At 40.6% G+C, this 19618-nt stretch overlaps 1 protein-coding gene across 3 annotated transcripts in view; it reads right to left on the bottom strand.

Annotated features, from left to right (window-relative positions):
- gipc2 (GIPC PDZ domain containing family, member 2) overlaps positions 1–19618 on the bottom strand; it is a 74182-nt gene that overhangs the window by 17677 nt on the left and 36887 nt on the right. For all 3 annotated transcript variants that reach the window (XM_048539913.2, XM_048539912.2, XM_059648144.1), the window contains exon 2: positions 6505–6690. In XM_048539913.2, coding sequence (XP_048395870.1) covers positions 6505–6690 — 186 coding nt within the window. The remainder of the gene's footprint in view (positions 1–6504; positions 6691–19618) is intronic.

Here is a 19618-nt window from a genome sequence, read left to right as displayed (position 1 = left end):
CAGAGTGATGGGATGAGCCTTTTGAATTAAGATGAGGAGGAATTTCTTCAGCCAGAGGGTGGCAATTCTGTGAAACTCATTGCTGCAGAAGGCTCTGGAGGCCAAGTCATTGAGTATATTTAAGACAGAAATAGATAGGCTCTTGATTAGTAAGGGGATCAAGGATTATGGGGAGAAGGCAGAAGATCAAATGGCAAAACAGAGTTGTTAGGCCCACTGGCTTAATTCTGGTTCTGTATGTTCTGGTCTTCTGCTGTTCTCTTCAGTAAATTCTCGTCATGTTTGAAATCTGCTATCCCTTTTCGTGAAATTATGACCTCTTGTTCTCGATTACCCTGTGAAGAAACATCCACTCAGTGTCTACTTTGTCAATCCTCTTTAACATCTTGCACAGATCCGTTAGATCTTCTCTCATTCTTTTAAACTCCACAGTTAAGGCCTAAGCTGCTCAATCTCTCTTCACAAGTCAAATCCTTCCCCTCTGGAGGAGACTAAAATTGTATGCTCCAAGTGTTATCTCACTACTACCTTTTATGGGTACAGAAATACTCTCGTACTTTTACACTCTATTCCTTTGGTAATAAAAGCTTTGCTGTTCAATAGCATTACTATGAAGAACTGGTCAGAGGCTAAGGTTCTATGGTTGGTAACTTATATCCTGCCTCCCCAATGCCGTACAAAACTCTGGTGCGGCCACACTTGGAGTATTGCGAACAGTTCTGGTCGCCACATTATAGGAAGGATGTGGAAGCATTGGAAAGGGTGCAGAGGAGATTCACCAGGATGTTGCCTGCTATGGAGAGAAGGTCTTATGAGGAAAGGCTGAGGGACTTGAGGCTGTTTTCGTTGGAGAGAAGGTGGTTAAGAAGTGACTTAATAGAGACACAAGATGATCAGAGGATTAGATAGGGTGGACAGTGAGAGCCTTTTTCCTCTGATGGTGATGGCTAGCACAAGGGTACATTGCTTTAAATTGAGGGGTGATAGATATAGGACAGATGTCAGAGGGAGATTCTTTACTCAGAGAGTAGTAAGAGCATGGAATGCCCTGCCTACAACAGTCGTAGACTTGCCAAGTTTAAGGGCATTTAAATGGTCATTGGATAAACATATGGATGATAATGGAATAGTGTACATTAGATGGCTTCAGACTGGTTTCACAGGTCGGTGGAACATCAAGGGCCGAAGGACCTGTACTGCACTGTAATGTACTATGCTTGCAACAATATGCAAAGTATAATTGTGATGGAATACTCTCTATTTGCCTGAATGGTTCCAGTTCCTACAATACACAAAGCTCAAAACTGTTCAGAATAGAGCAGCCTGCTTGATCAGCACCTCATCAGCCATCTTTAAATATGAACTCTCCTTATCACTGATCCATTGTGGCAGCAGAATGCGCCATTTACAAGATGCAGTGCATGAATTCACCAGGCCTCCTTTGACAACTCCTGCCAAACTCACGACCTCCATCATCAGTAAGAGCAAGAGCAACAGATGAGAATACCACATGGGAATTCCCCTCTTAGAGGCACACTATCATGGCCTGAAACTATATCACCTTTTCCTCACAGTCACTACGTCAGAACTCTCTTTCTAACAGCTGTAAGTGCTTTTATTCCCCGAGGACTACAGCAGTTCAAGCAGGCAGCTCATCACCAGCTCCTCCAGGGAAATCAGGGATAGATAGTGAATGCAGGCTGAGCCAGCCATGTCCATATCACACAAACAAATTTAAAAATATGAACTGCTCTGTTTCTCTGGGAGTGATGAGTGCAGATGCTTTGAAGTTAGACAGGTATATGGAGGCAAAGAGAATGAAGGATATGTTGAAATAAATATTTGAAAAGATGGCAGATTTAGAGCAGGAAAAGTGGAAGGAGACAAATGAAGCTGAAACATCAGCAAGGACAGGAGGTGCCAATCAACCCATTTCTATATGATTTAAACTACATAATTCATTGAGACAGAGAATCTAATGAACTCACCATGCTGTATGTAATCATATTTGAATAAAGCATTTCTTTCAATAAATTTCCCCAAGAAAACAGACAGGAGATGCATATTGATGAGAATATGCCTGGTAAACCAAGCAGCAAAAATCTCTGTCAAAGATCAATTCTTAATTAACCTACCCCAGATTGATCATCTCAGACAATTTGAGTCACTTTATTGTATAGTACAAACCATTCTGTTTAACATTTAAAAACTTCAATTAAAAATAAAGGAGTTGGACTAGTGCTAGAGATTGTGTTAATCCTAATTCTCAGTCTCCAAATTTAAGAGGTACCAAAATCTCCAATACCATATTGAACTTGGGAGGAAGCAACTCAGACTATTCTTGATTATAATCAACTTGATTCCAACTGGTAACAAGCTGTGAACTTGGCTGTGCTTGTTCCTCTCAGATACACAATCTGCTGAGAGGGGAGGGAAGAAGAATGTGACCATTGTTAGCGTAATCAAATCAACATGCACAAATTTTAAAATGTCATGCAGACCTTCAATAATAGGTTTTATCCATTTAAAGCGTATTCCAAAGTGACTTTCTACTTAGGTGTAGTCAGTAAATTAGGGCTATTTCCTAAACAATACTGTCTCCATCCTTTTTCTGAAAAGCATGGTCACTTTCTGAAAAACAAACTGGCACTTCCTCAGTTCTGTACCTCAATCCTCCCACTTGCCGCCTCCTTCAGCCAGCTCCCCTAGGGCCTCACCCGAAGCGAGAGGGATGAGCCAGGGAATGGACGAGTAGAAAAAAAGTTAAGAATCACTAAGTATTGGGAGGATGATTTTTGGGTCAATTTAGGTTCAAGACATCCAATACATCTTTCATGTAAAAAATACACAGACACATAACCTGTCTTCACAACTTGTTTATACATGGGAAAATAATTAGCATGGCTACTTTTAAGAACACATCAAAAATGGTTAAGGAACAATAGTGATACAATTATCCGGAATAGGCCTCTAAATGCCACTAGGTGGCAGTGCAATACACATTCATTCGAATTGTGGCTGGAAAACACAAAATGTAGCAGGAGTCGGACAATCAGCCCATTGACCCCGGTTTACCATTGCGACTACATAGACCTCATAACCAACTCCACTTTTCTGCCTCTTTCCAAAAACCTTCAATCCCTTACTGGCTAAATCTGTGCCTCAACCTTCAATATACTCAGTGAATCAGCCTTGAGGTCTCTGCAGTAAAGCATTTCAGATTCACTACCCTCTCCGAAGAAATTCCTCATCTGTCTCAAATGGGAGAATCCTTATCCTAAGATGATGCCCTCTGCTCCCTGACCCTCCTACAAGAGAAAACAACCTTTCTTCATCTACTCTTAAATCTTGGGTGTTCCAATCAGGTAACCTCTCAATCCAACAAGTACAGGCCCAAACTATTCAATCTCTCCTCAGAAGGCAGTCCTTCCACACCTGGTATCAGTCGAGTCAACCTTTGTTGGACTACCTCCAATGCCAGTATTAGACCTAGATACAATCATACACAGTTACATAAACTGCAATCAGGCAAGTACTTTTTTAAGGAATGTGCAACAAAATGCTTTCTTCCTATTACGATATATAACCACAGAGGATCTTGATTGGCGCAGGCTTGGAGGGCCGAAGGGCCTGTTCCTGTGCTGTAGGTTTCTTTGTTCAAACAAACTTGTCAACTGTTCAACAGTTGCTTCTGAGGACAGATGCATAACAAGCTGACATATAACTGGTAAAAGGACCCAAAAGAGCTCATCTAAACAATTCAGATTTACATCCCATTCTCCCAAAGCCAGAAAAAGAAAGGGGAAAATGTTAGGTGTGGTATGTAGACATGATGTCATCTTGTTCAAGATTTGTTTTTAAATTTCAAAGTTGCGTCAGTTTCAGAGTATTTAGGTGTTTTTATTGATACATAAACAGTTATGTACAAAGGGCATCCTGGAAAGTGATTTCTGTCACAAGGAATTCATTTTAATGCGTTAGCTAAGTAATCATGAGTAGGTCTGTGAGACTGCCTCAGGTAGCTCCATAACTAACTTTGTCTTCAAGATTTGACCAATGAATCATGTTCAGAAAAATTGAAATCATTAATGAGGCACGTAAAAGGAACATTAGGTAATACTAAAACGGAACAGTTTATAAAGAAACAATCTAAAACTGTTGTGGCTACACGATAGATCTCTGAATTCACCGAGATCTGATTCAGTGGGAATTTCACGATTATCAGTACTCAAGAGTTTATAACCCAAACAATGTAAATGCATACTTAATTGTCAATTACAATTTGCGAAGTAAACCTGTGGATAGCTACCTCCATTTCTGGAAACTAATGACACATATCCTCCAACACTAATTGATTCAACTACGCAACTGAGTAACCAACCCTTGTTTTCACATAGAATAATAATTCTATCTACAAAGAAAAAAAGTCATTATCCAGTGCAAACATAGCAGTAATAACTTCCTTCCCCTTGCCAACATTTTGCGGTGTTTATTCTATCAACAATGATCTGCTGGCTGACTTTTTCAGTCAGTAGATTGCCTACTGGAAATATCCACACCCAAACCCAACCCTTCTGGCACTTCCTTCTGCACTGAGCATGCAAAAGGGACTGACATTTTACTTTCAGTCCCTTTATGTGCAATTGGGTACTTTTGTTTTAAATTACAGCTTTTCCAATTTATAAGCTTCAGTCAACCAGTCTTGTACACAAAGGAGACTTCAAATTTTAGATTTTATCTTGGAATATGGAGCACAGGATGTGCCATTCAGCTCCTTGCACCTGTGCTGGCTCTGTGAAATGACAACTAATTAGTTTCCAGTGCTTTCCATCATAGCCCTGGAAGCAACTCATCAAGATCCTATCCGATTTCTTTTTCAAAGTTATCAATTCTGCATCCCTGACCCAAGAGCAGTCCACTCCGGATCATCATTAAATAGTGTTGCCATCTCTCCACCTGTGAAAGAAAAGTTTGCAATCCAAGCATGAACACAGTTAATTCCGGAGAACAATATAGTCTCCAGGACAATGTGCAAAACAAAAAGGCTTGACATCCAAACAGGTCAGATACTGCCATGCAGATCTGCTTAGCATCAGGTTACCAACATTAAGTGTTTTGATCTGTACATAAATACAAAACACACCAACACCCATTTCAAGATCATCATGTTAACACAACACTGCCACCTCAGGGGAGTTAGGGATAAAAAGCAAAAATTCTACAGGTGAAGGTGGGTTTTGTTCTCCAGTGTTTGTGAAATTTCACTCCCACCAAAGTCTGCAGCTAACAACCTTTATAAATATATATATCTGAACAGCTAATGGTTTGATGAAAAGCTGGTGTCATCAAATACACATTCATTTTTAGTGTCAATGGAAGTCGTGTAAACACTGGCAGGAATTGAAGGGGAAGGAAGTTAATGGACAGTATGTACAGAGGGCTGTTCTGGAATACTGTGTCCAATTCTGGTCGCCCAGTTATAGGAAGGATATTGTTAAGATAGAGGGGGTTCACAAGCAATTTACCAGGATGCTGCCCGGCATGGAGGGTCTGAGTTATAAGAAGAGGCTAGATAAGCTGGGACCTTCTTCCAATGAAGCGTAGAAGGTTGACAGATGACCTTAGAGGTTAATGGTAGGTGCCTTGTCCCCTGAATGGGTGGGGGGGAAGGGTTTCAAGACTAGGGGCATATTTTTAAGGAGAGAAATTTAAAAAAGACAAGGGACAATTTTTTTTTAAACAGAGGGTGGTTCACATGTGGAATGAACTTGCTGAGGAAATGGTAAATATGGGCACAGTTCCAACATTTAAAAGACCCTGAGGTAACTACATGAACAGGAAAGGTTTGGAGGGAGTTGGGCGAGAAGCAGGCAAGTGGGACTAGTTTGGGATTATGGTTGGACTGAAGCATCTGTTTTTGTGCTCTATGACCCTATGCATGAGCATAGAACAATAGAGTTTAATTCAACTTTCAATACAATTCTTTGGATGCAAGAGTCACTGACATGATAAGCATTTATTACCCATTCCTAACTGGTCTTAAGATGACTTAATGAATCAACTGGCACCTCAGTACGCTTGATGGTGAACTGCCACAGTGCAATTAGGTAGGGAGGAATTTGAATAGATGGAACTTGATCCAGCAAGAAAAGTGACATCTATCCATATTTTGAAGAAGGGTCTCGACCTGAAACATCAAACTTTCCTGTTCCTCTGATGCTGCTTGGCCTGCTGTGTTCATCCAGCTTCACACCGTGTTATCTGACATCCATCCAAGTCAGGATGGTGTACAACTTTGCTTTAAGAGGTTACAAATTTTTTCAACAATGATAGAAAAGATAAGACTCAAAATGGCTTGCAAAGGCAGTAAAATTTGCAACTGTATTACTGGGGGAAGTAATAAACAAACAAGCAAAATTATTCGACAGGAAAAGTTTCACATTATACTTGATGCAAACCGAGTGCTACTTTCTGTCTTGGCTTGGGTACAGAATTCAAACCTACTTTTATAAAAGCAAATCCTGCCCCGTTGTCAGTTATAGTAAGTCCCAGAGCATCCTCTGCTTTAAACACGTCAACTTCTTTCTTCAGGCCCTTTGTGTGTGCAAAAATAAAGTCTTCCAGGCCTATCTGTCCTCCAAGGAGCTTGTCCATATCAATTCTGTGAGTATTCAATGTGCAGAAAAGAATCTGTGTGGGAAGAAAAACATTAATGATGAACATAGACATGCAGAAGTCCTAACTTACAGGATGACATTAGTTGCCTCCAAACTGATTATTCCTTGTATTTATCAAATAAATTCTTGAACAAATTTCAATACTATCACTTGTAGATTTGCCACTTAATTTATTCTACCACTGTTGGTGTTTTTGGTTTAAACTGGAACTTCCTCATTTCTCACCGAGTTATGTAAACAGAGTTTTGATTAGTTGTCCTAATATTGCCATATGTAGTCCAGTCTCAATTTTTGCCTGATTCTGGGAAATGATTTTGCTGTTGTATTAAAATTGTTAGATGAAATCTCAGCATAGTTACAAGACAGACAAAAATCATTCAACCTGTTGTGACCACCAGGTTTCTATAAACTCCCTTGGTTCTGCTCCCCCACCTGTCTTACATAGACTTTATCCCTTCAATTCCTGGTGGTGCAATGAGCAGCAAGACAAAATCACCAGTCCATTGCAATGCCGCCTCCAAACACCTCTGGTTCCTGTTGAAATAACTATTCAATTTTGCTTTGTAGGCCTTTACTTTGTCGCACCACACACAGATCAGAACATATCTTGTTTCTGTCGCTTATTTTGCCATTTGCCTGAAATTAGTGTCCTCTGATCTTACCACCAATGGAAAGGTTCTCCCCATCCACTCTGCCCAGAACCTTCATGGCTTTAAGCACCTTAATCATAAGTCTTCCCTCATCAGAAGTGACTACGCCCAACTTCTCTAATTTACTCATGAAACCAAATTCCTTCATCCATCAATACATTCCCAAAAATCCATTCTAGAACATAGAACATAGAACAGTACAGCACAGAACAGGCCCTTCAGCCCACAATGTTGTGCCGACCATTGATCCTCATGGATGCACCCTCAAATTTCTGTGACCATATGCATGTCCAGCAGTCTCTTAAATGACCCCAATGACCTTGCTTCCACAACTGCTGCTGGCAACGCATTCCATGCTCTCACAACTCTCTGCGTAAAGAACCTGCCTCTGACATCCCCTCTATACTTTCCACCAACCAGCTTAAAACTATGACCCCTCGTGCTAGCCATTTCTGCCCTGGGAAATAGTCTCTGGCTATCAACTCTATCTATGCCTCTCATTATCTTGTATACCTCAATTAGGTCCCCTCTCCTCCTCCTTTTCTCCAATGAAAAGAGACCGAGCTCAGTCAACCTCTCTTCATAAGATAAGCCCTCCAGTCCAGGCAGCATCCTGGTAAACCTCCTCTGAACCCTCTCCAAAGCATCCACATCTTTCCTATAATAGGGCGCCCAGAACTGGACGCAGTATTCCAAGTGCGGTCTAACCAAAGTTTTATAGAGCTGCAACAAGATCTCACGACTCTTAAACTCAATCCCCCTGTTAATGAAAGCCAAAACACCATATGCTTTCTTAACAACCCTGTCCACTTGGGTGGCCATTTTAAGGGATCTATGTATCTGCACACCAAGATCCCTCTGTTCCTCCACGCTGCCAAGAATCCTATCCTTAATCCTGTACTCAGCTTTCAAATTCGACCTTCCAAAATGCATCACCTCGCATTTATCCAGGTTGAACTCCATCTGCCACCTCTCAGCCCATCTCTGCATCCTGTCAATGTCCCGCTGCAGCCTACAACAGCCCTCTACACTGTCAACGACACCTCCGACCTTTGTGTCGTCTGCAAACTTGCTGACCCATCCTTCAATTCCCTCGTCCAAGTCATTAATAAAAATTACAAACAGTAGAGGCCCAAGGACAGAGCCCTGTGGAACCCCACTCACCACTGACTTCCAGGCAGAATATTTTCCTTCTACTACCACTCGCTGTCTTCTGTTGGCCAGCCAATTCTGTATCCAAGCAGCTAAGTTCCCCTGTATCCCATTCCTCCTGACCTTCTGAATGAGCCTTCCATGGGGAACCTTATCAAATGCCTTACTGAAGTCCATATACACCACATCCACAGCTTGACCCTCATCAACCTTACTGGTCACATCCTCAAAAAACTCGATAAGGTTTGTAAGGCATGACCTTCTGCATCTTTTCCAATGCCTTCACATTATTTTAAGTGCTAGAACAGGACACTACCTCAGTTGAGGCTGAACTAGTGTTTTATATAGGCTCATCACAACTTCCCTGTCTTTGTATTCTATGCAACACTTCAGAAAGGCCAGAATGTCTCATATTTTATGATTAACCACTTTCTCAACTCATCCTGTCACCTGGATGATTTGTACACATACACACCCAGGTGCTGTTGCTTTTCTACCACTTTAGAACTGTACCCTTAATTTTGTATTGCCTCTCCTCACTCTTCCAAAATGAATCATTTTACATTTGTCTACATTAATTTCATCTGCCGCTTGTCCATCAGATCCACAACCTGTCTTCATCCCCATGACATTCAACACGATTGTCCTCACAGTTCACTATACTTTCAAGTCCTGTCATCTATTAATTTTTCGATTATGCTTTGACACCCCAGTCTAGATCATGCGGTAAAGTATAAACAGATTGCTTTTATATGATGGACCGCTGCTAAATTGGAACATACCAGGATCAAAAAGGAATTTAAGCTTATTTACGTGCATTTTAATCAGGAAGACTGAGAAATCATTAAATAGCAACATCTTCTGGTCACCACACAGTCAGGGACTGTAAAGACCAAAAGGAGGGGAAGCGAATACAATTGGATAGAATTTCAGGCTTAATGGTATTATCACTAGACTATTAATCCAGAAACCCAGCTAATGTTCTGGGGACCTAGATTTGAATCCCACTACAGCAGATGGTGAAATCTGAATTCAACAAAATATCTGTAAATTAGAATCTACTAATCACCATGAAATCATTGCCGTTTGTTGGGGAAACCCATCTCGTTCACTAATGTCCTTCAAGGAAGGAAATCTGCCATCCTTACCTGGTCTGGCCTACAGGTGATTCCAGATCCACAGCAACGTGGTTGACTCTCAACTGCCCTCCGAAATGGCCTAGCAAGCCTCTCTGTTGTACTAATCACTACACAGTCACAAAGAAGTGAAACTGGACAGATGACCTGACATCAACCTAGGCACCAGAAAAGACAACAGCAGATTCAGCCCTGTCGACCCTGCAAAGTCATCCTCACTATCATCTGGGGGTTAGTGCCAAAATTGGGAGAGCTGTCTCATACTAGTTAAACAACTACCTGACATTGTCTATAAAAGGTATGATTCTGTAAATATGACTATGTCTCAGACACCACCACCATCATCATCCCTGGATATGTCCTGTCCCATCAGCAGGACAGACCCAGGGGAGGCACAGTGGTATAGCATCGGGAGAGTGCTGCTCGAGGAAACCTCAACATTGACTCCAGACTCCATGAAGTCTTGTGACTTCAGGTTAAACATGGGCAAGGAAACCTCCTACTGATTACCACAGACCGTCCTCCTCAGCTGATGAAGTAGTGCTCCTCAATGTTGAGCAACACTTGGGAGGAAGCACTGAGGATGGCAACAGCATAAAATATAGTCTGGGCGGGGAATTTCAATGTCAGTAACTTTGGACAGCTGGAGATCTTGTAAAGGGAGCAAGCAGGAGGATAATACATCATGCCTGAAAGCTTATTGATGAGTCTAAGGTTGGAGAGTAAGGTAATGTGGGAAGTCATAACTGCAGGCTAGCAAGAACAACCAGGAACACAAAGGGAAGGGGACAAATAGAAGGGTGAAAAGAAAAGGAAAGACTAAAAAGGCAACTGAAAGGAAAGAGGGGAGATTCAAAATTAGAATGCAGGTTAAAATTTGAACCAGTCAATAAAGGAGTAGAAGCAAAGAAACCACCTTTCAAGGTGCCTTCCAACATAGTTTACAGCCTCTGAAATGAGTTTCTGAGTGAAGTCATTGTTATAAATATGTAGCATGATACCAATTTTATGTTGGACAAGATCCCATAAACAGCAATGTGACAAACATCACAGTATTTGTTATCAGGATCAACCAAAGAACCAGAGACACTGGAACCTGGAAATGGTTTAACTTCTGAAGAAGGGTCACTGGACTCAAAATGTTAACTACGTTTTCTCTGCACGATGTTGACAGATCTGCTGAGTTTCTCTGCAATTTCTCTATTTGTTTTTGTTATTAGGTATTAGTTGAGAAAGAAATATCTGTCAGGGCGTCAGACAGAACTTGAGGTCTTCTTTGCAATTTTACCGAAGAATATTTCATATATATCTCAAGAGTACATCAAACCTCAGTTTAAATGGCAGGACAGATGTTCAAATATCAGTGTCCACTCTCAGGTAAACATCTCCAGGTACAGACATGGTTTATGGCTAGCATGACTGTGGTCTCCCCAATGTCTGTATGCCTGACACAAGATTCCCAAAACAAGCGCTCTATTCCAAGCTTTACTACAACAGAAGCTTAACAGGAGGGCAGAGGAAATGTTTTGAGGGTGTCTTCAAAGCCTGTCAGAAATCCAATTGGCAATCTTTTGCACAAGACAACCCAAAAGAATCATCCATTAAGGAGCCAAACCGTTTCAATCATCTCAAACAAGCCTAAAAGGAGAACAAAGGTAAATACTAGAATAAGCATGCAAAAAGAGTTCCCACTTTCAAAGCTTCAGCTCTGTCTCCAACAGGGTGTACAAAATCAGAAATAGTTAATTCAGTCACCTCAAGATCTGCAATTCCAAAAGTGAAAGCACATAATCCTCTGTCCCCAAGAGACAGCCTAAGAAGAGGATACTACCCTTTACCAGTTACTGGGCAAGTGGCAGTCTTTTAGGCAATTATTTTTCCCAAAACTGTTCTGTTGTTTACATTAACCTCAAGTTCCACTTCTTGGTTCCCTCAAAGACTAGGTATAGGCTGTTTTCTCTGTATGGTCAGGGGTAGTATCTTTTCCACTGTACCATGAAGACAGGCCCTAACGTCATGACAAATCTGCCATTTCTTTACTTTCGTTTGAAATATTACTCACATCTGTTTCTAGAGATTCTACATTACACTGACCCTCGTGGAAATAAACATAAACGTTGTGTGTTAACCTGGGTATACCCAAGCTTCTTTTTGCATTCAATTTTGCAGGGTTTTTTTTTAAATATTCCTTTCTGAAACCTCAACCCACAGCCCTGAGTCCACACAATCCTCTACACTTTCATAAGCTCCTTTTAGTTTTATATAATCACATCTATTTTGTCAACTTCGGCTGTGTTATTTGCTCAGTAGAGCCCTCTCATACATACATACTGGTCAGCATAAACTTAAATGCTTTTTCAACACATCCCACCGGTGCTAGCGAGTTTTGAGAAGATTTGTAGCTCAGGTTGAGGTTCTGGATGTGAGTTTGCTTTTGAGAAGATTTGTAGCTCAGGTTGAGGTTCTGGATCCACATCCCACCGCTCATGTTTCTGTTTAACCAACAATAGCTTTGACTAGTTGCTATCAGTTTCAGCCTCTTCTAATTTAGCCTGATCAAAATATAGAAATTGAGTTACTGTGTGTACACTGTTCTAATACAGAATATGTATTTTTATAGTGAATTGTTGTGTCACACAGAATGCACTGCAAATACTCAGATCAGGTGTCATTGATGGAGCAAAAGTAGATTTAATGCTTCCCATTGATGACCTCCTGTTCCAAGCAAAACACACACCACAATGCATTTATTGGGAGGCCTCATTTTTTAAAAAACAGGTGTTATGACTGCTCAAGCTATGCTTGCGTCAAAGCCATGATGTTGCTATAATTATCCATAACAACTGTACAGATGAGGAGGGCCTTGCTCACAAATTAACAGAGACTCTGGAGGGAAATACAGAAGAGGACATAGCGTGAGCTACTCAAATCAGAGTTTACAGTCACTGAGAAAGTGGAGGTCAAAAGAAGGATGACAAAATTAACCACGGGCAGAGACAGCAGTGAGTGGGACACAGTACTTGGCTTGTTGTTTATAGCGAGGCAACGTCTCGTAACTCGATGGGCACTTTTAGAAGCTGCCGAGAGGCATTGTTGGAAGCTGTAATATAGCCGAGTGGGTGCCGAGCGGAGAAGGATGATATAAACTGAAGGACTGAGGATGGCAGAGTATCTGTGTGGGATGTGAAAAATGTGGCAGGTAACAGGAAAAAGGAGTTTACGAGGAATAAAGGAGGAAGAAGAAGAAAATGGAAACAGAGTTATGGTTTCAAGTCTGGAGCAGTAATCGGGATGGGCAGGTGAATTTTTAAACACCAAATGTTTCCAGCATTCTTTCATCTACAGAAGGGCACTGAGGTAGCTGCATAATGTACACGATGCTGATGGCTGAAGAAGCTAATCCCTTATGGGTAACTTCTTCCTCAAATAAAGTCACCGAGTGGCTTTTGGGCTGTTTTTTATGGCAGACATTGTCAAGCTACTGCAGCTACAGGTCATGGCACACACCAGCCTACAGCAGGTGTCACTGTTTTCTTTGGTCATCAACAAGTGCCTCCTACGTGTGATAATCCATTTCTACAATCTTCATGCCAAATGCTTGCAAGCATCCATAAAGCAAACCCTTGTGGGTCACATTGCATTGTTCAATAAGTATTACTAGAATATATAAACAAATATGCAACAGTAAGACAGAATCAAGAATTAAAGTCTAACTTGAACAGTAAGATAACATTTCTGCAGGTAGGTTGTAGTTCTCACGTAGCAATGTTGAATTGCTGCCTGGGTTTGGATACAGGTGCATAAAGTGAAGTCCAGATGATACTTGAACAGTAAAATATCATAAAATACATTGTTCTCACAGAAATGCTACAATCAAAGATACAAATAATAGGCAGAATCCACTATGAAGCATCATTCTCCAACATCATCACTGGGGGTCCCTCACAGGCATGAATGACTCTTGTCCATTCTCCATAAGTGGGTGTATAGACCAATGCAGCTACCGTAGGCTCTGGGGCTGAAGATGGTCAGGGTAGTACACTCATTTCACTGTTTTCGCCCAGCATTCGCTTTTTCCCGACAGCACGTCAAGGGGCTCAATGCTTTCCTGGATGTTCCTCCTCCACTTGGGACAGTCTTCAGCTAGTGATTCCAGCCACGAAGGAGCAAGATGGTGAAGTTGGGGATCACCATTAAATTGCAAATGTTGATTTTTAAAATGTTTTAAAAGTGCAAACGGTAGTAAGAGAGCAAATGATGAAACATTCAAAACGGAACATTCAACCGAGCAACTAAGGGGACAGTTTGTTCTAAGGCAACATCAGATAAATAAAAAACTATGCCAATGGGCCAACTCTGTAGTGCGCTAGGTCAACCCTTAAGTCAGGGCATCGAGGCACACAGCAAATTGACTCCTCTGCCAAATCAATGAGGCTCATCACTTGTGATATTCACTTGTTTCAAAGGGTCAGTTCCAAAGCAAGATGACAGAAAATAAGGAAGCAAGAGAGCATACAGGACTCTAAGTTGAGGCTTCTAGTTGAAGCATATCCGGTATATCAAGCTGTGTTTAGGCAATGGGGTGGGGAGGGAAGTGTGAAACTATGGGAGGACAGACTGAATCACTGTAATGGAAATTTAAGGAACAAGCAACACATCTAATGATCTGGCTCAGGCAGTGGAGGAAATCAATTTCCTAATGGTGAGATATGTCCATTGTAAAATGTTGGATAAATGGGTGTGAAATATCCCAATGATCTTGCTACATTTTACAATTGACAGAATATTCAATTCATCAAAACAATTAGTATAAATCCATTAAAGAATCACTACATCCTCTTCATACTCCCTTTCGATTATCTTTATCACTTACAGCTTGGCTGCTTTGCCTTTTTTAATCAATACCCGCTCGCAATGAAAAAATCAAAATTGATGTTGACTTTAACTGGCCTGTCACCCCGCATATTAAAGTTCAGCAAACCAAGAAAACTTGGTGTTGTTTAAAAGTTAAAGAACAAAATACTTGAGTGATGAAAGCTGTGTGCTTGATATATGCATTTTTTTTCAATATATATATATAACTGTGTGTATAGACATCATTTTGAGTGTGGATTTCAAACTAGAGCCAAACTAACTTGGATTTCAAACTATGGGTGATGATTACTTCTGTGAAGGATTTAAAATAGAAAAAGGTCCTACCAGAACCACACAATCTTATTCATTAAGTGCCAGTACCATGACATTAAAAGAATATAATTGATATCAGAATTATAACAAGGAGTGTAAACATTGAAAGGTATTAACTTTTTTTGGTTTAAAATAATCAAGGTTTAATTTTAACTTAAAAAAGAGAGATTGAAAGCTTTTAGGACAGTTCTGGAAGAGACCTAATTAGGTCAGAAGCAAATACAACTGGTCTCCTTAAAGGAGCAGATGAAGTTCAGTTAAAGCTCAGTTAACTTGGTGTAGAAGTTTAACTTGTGAAACTTCCACACAGTAGTGTTCAGGTGAGAATTCAGATTGTTAGTGTTCAATGAGCATTCAAATTGTTAGAAGACTAGAATGTCTTGAGTTTTCACTATTCTGTGTATTCATGAAGACAACTTCACAATTCACAGGGCAGAACTAGGAAGATTTGGTTCCGAAGATTTACGATTCTGAATTTGAATTGCTGTCAAGTGATGATGTTGGGGTATGACTGTGTTTTTCTGGGTTTTAAGATAATTCAAACTGTGCTCTCTTGTAAGATAGCTTGATTTTTTTCCTTCTTCACTGTATACGTATTTCATTGTCAGACAAAATCTGAAGCCTTGTGTCTACGCTGTAGTCAATGACCACCTCGCAAAGTTAAAAAGTGCTCGGTCAAGCCAGATTTCATTCCAGCAATATCAGCTGAGAACATTTAGCATTTCATCCAAGTCAAAATAACCAGTCTGTATGGTGAAATATGGAATCAGAAAGGGATCACATGATGAGGAACCGCATTAAACGAGACCAATTACAAACTTTTGAAATCACACAGCGCTGGTATTTCTTATCACTCAAACATCGCCTTCTCTACCCAAAGTAAAGCTCAAATTCACAGCCTAGTCAGTGCATTGAATGAACTTCCTGAAAAGGTATGCTGCACTCACCTTCCTTTGTGTTAAGATTATTGCTGTGCCCCAAATGCAAGTTACAAACATTTGATAATTCAATTATACATTAATTTTCAATTAACCACCAGTACCACAGATAATCAACATTGCACTCTACATTTCAATGCCTAATATTTGCATGGTGACAGCTCAGTATCAAGATGGTGCAAAAATTTGGGTCAGTGCAAAGAAAAAGCATGGCAAAATGCCAATCAGCTGAAAAGGGAAAATACAGTCAGTGTTGACACTGATCAGTGCTGTAATGATGGCAATAAAATGTTGCCTTAGCTACAGATGCCCAATCACATGAATAAATGAAAATGAACTGGCCTGAGTTGAGAGGTTAAATTGTACTGACTTGGACATGTATTGTAGGCTGGCACTCCAAATCACTGTATGAGTGTTCCAGTTAAAAAGTATCATCTTTTCAGATAGCATGTTAAACAGATGAATGAAAGGTACTGCATGGTACATTCAAGGAAGTTTCAGCAACCCATATGGTCTGCTTCCTCTCTCAAATTTTTGAAAAACAAATTAAGCATGCAAATGAAGAAATGGTCTTAAATTGGTCTTGGTGCGAGCAAATTGGTCACCTTTTTGTTTATCCAACAATGCACTTTGAAATGGATGTACTCACTTCTTTACAGCACATGTACCAGAACCCTGGCAGCAGACAACATAACCTTTCCTGCATCTATGCAAATGAGATCTATAAAACATGGGACTTTTCCAATCGCATCCAAACAGAAACCAGGGTACAGAGCTGCACTGCCAATGGACAATTATATTTGAAGTTATGCACTTTGACCTCAGCACCACTTAACTAAACTACAACAATAATTCCTGCACCCAAAGGCCCCTGGGCACATTCCAAATCAATTTAGAAATCATTTGTTTGAAGATTAAGAAAATTAAATTGCCAAGATCTCAACAGAAGGGGTTTCTTTACACAAAGGGCAATTTCAATTGCAAAGGATCAGAATGTCCAATCATCTCTCAGCATGTGTCACTCAGCTTGGCTACCAAGCACCAAGTGGCCATCTTCTGAGTAATGCAGAAACAGTTCAGTACCTACAAGGCAAAAGTCAAGAGTGTGATTGAATACTCCCTGCTTGCCTGGATGGGTGCAACCCCAATAACACTCAAGAAGCTTGACACCATGCAGGATAAAGCAGCCTGCTTGATTGGCACAACATCCACAAGCATCCTCTCCCTCCACAACCGACAGCAACAGCAGATGAAGACAATACAAGAAATTCGCCAAAGATCCTCAGGCAACAAACTTCCCAAACCCACGACCACTTCCACCTTGAAGGGCATGGATACATGAAAAAACCACCAGACGCATGTCTCCCTCCAAGCCATTCATCATTCTGACTTTGGAAATATATTGCTGTTCTTCATTGCCGCTGGATCAAAATTCTGGAATTCCCTCTCTAAGAGCACTGTGGGTCTACATATAACAAATGGACTGCAATGGTTCAAGGAAGCAGCTCATCATCACCTTCTCAACAGCAGCTAGGTGCTGGCAATAAAATGCTCGTCAGCAAGAGACACCCACGTCCTGCAAGTCAAAAAAAATGGATGATCAATAAATGCTGTTCAATACAACAATGCCCATGAATGAGGGAAAAAATCTACCCAAAATATGCTGCCTCAACTTTGACTTTCTGCAGGCCTGAGCACAACCAAAATACAGTTACCCTTATCCAAACTCGCTAAGTCCACTCCACCCATCAACCACCTTTGTTGACTTACATTTGTTCCTGGTTTGCAAGGCTTTGACTTGAAAATTCTCATCCTCAGTTTCAAATCCAAGGTCTTCTCCCCCTGCAACCTACTCAAGCTCTGAAAGTTTCTGAAATCACCAACCCTTTACTACTTTCATCGTCACCTCAATTGAGAGTCATACCTTTATATCCGTAATCACTCGTCTAAATCTTTCTGCCTTGAACACTTCCTTTAAAGATGCTCCATCAAACGTACCTTTAATCAAAGTCATCATGAATGAAATGCATCATACAAATCTCATGATTCAGTGTTTATTTTGGGATATTTTACTAGATTTAAAGGTGCTGTGTGAAAACAAGTTGAAGGTCTTATGGTGCAGAAGTACAGTCCCTATCTGGGGCCAGACAGTCCAATTTCAAGCTGCAAATCCATTTTGTAAGGCTAATTACAAGTATTCATAAACACCAAGTTGCTGTCAGTGAATCCGGACAATTTAGTGGGCCCCAGCACAGCATCCTCCACCAACGTCAGGTAATTCATGCAAACACAACTTACCCATTAAACACTGCAGTCTCTAAATCTCAGACTCCATGTTGCCTACAATTTAGTTAAAACATGACACATATGGAATCGATCCAAAATCAGGCTACCTAAACTCTATCAGCTGTTGTTACTACTTATAATTGCAGGGCCTGAAAATGAAAGCTCTTGCTCGTCTCAATCAAGTGATTCTCTTAAGTATAAAGAGATTCAAAAATGGGTAAGTAGTGTTCAAGGGTACTCACATCTTACAGTAAACAGTTGAGCTCATGTAAGTGCCTCAAAAACCCAATCCCATTAAAGTGATGCAAACAATAACTTTACAGTTGATTATACCAGTAATGCCAAATCTTCAGCACAATGCTTCCTCTAATTTCCTTCTGTGAAAAGATGATTTATTGAATGGCACAGTCAATTTAAGATTATCATGTTGCCACATTAAAAAAAATTCATCTACCTGTTCAGATATCTCACAATTCCACAGCTGGTGCGAGCTAAACCCAGCACTTCAGATCCAGAGGTATGGAAACTACCACCTTACGACAAGAGACCTTAATGGGCTCTGACAGCACATCTGAAAGAGACTGCTTCGAGATACGTGATCAGAGATAATGGGAACTGCAGAGGCTGGAGAATCCGAGATAACAAAAGTGTGGAGCTGGATGAACACAACAGGCCAAGCAGCATCTCAGGAGCACAAAAGCTGACGTTTCGGGCCTAGACCCTTTACACACTAGACGAAGGGTCTAGGCCCGAAAATCAGCTTTTGTGCTCCTAAGATGCAGCTTGGCCTGTTGTGTTCATCCAGCTTCACACGTTGCTTTGGGATGCGGCATGTTTATCCCTTGCACATGCACGAAGCTAAGGGGGCATCTTGGTCAGTGCCACTTAGCTGGCATAAAGGAATGTGATAAACACAAGTTCTCAAATGATGTGAACTGTATTAACCTCATCTAAAAACAGCAATATGTTTGATTCAAATGTATCTTTAAACAATTGATAAAAACAAAACAAGCAGGTTTAAAGTCTCTGCAGTTAAGCTACATGGACAATTCTCAAAACTTTGCCCTTTCTCAAAGAATGGTTCCAGTTAATCCACTGCTTAAACAATAATTTAAAGCAACTTTTCCTGTTACTGTGCCTCAGTTGTTTCAGCAGTCAGAAATTCATCCGATTGTCTGTTTTGCTGTATGCATAGTGCAATACATACATTAGTCACAACTCCTCCGCATTCTGTGCAACTCCTAATCTAGCTGCAATGGCCTCTCATACATTTATTTATTGAAACAACTTTTCTCAAATAAAAACACACAACAAATGGCAGTGTGATGGCAAGCAGGATACAGATGTGGAAAGAAATACAGGACAAAAGGAAGCTTTACTCTCCATGAACTATAATATTAAATTTGCCTTACAGTGATCAACCCTTTTTCTTCGCCATTACCCTCTAACCAAAATATTCATTACTTATTTCTCAACCACATTAAAGTAACAAAACCTAATTCGAAATTCTTGACAGATACAACTATCATTTCTTACCCACAGGACAGACAAAAGACTGTATAACTCCACTCGATACATTCTTCTTGCCATAC

Source organism: Stegostoma tigrinum, chromosome 8, assembly GCF_030684315.1.
Source record: "Stegostoma tigrinum isolate sSteTig4 chromosome 8, sSteTig4.hap1, whole genome shotgun sequence".
Classification (NCBI taxonomy): domain Eukaryota; kingdom Metazoa; phylum Chordata; class Chondrichthyes; order Orectolobiformes; family Stegostomatidae; genus Stegostoma; species Stegostoma tigrinum.
The sequence above is the reverse complement of the archived record's forward strand: the minus strand, read 5'-3'. Positions and strand labels throughout refer to the sequence as shown.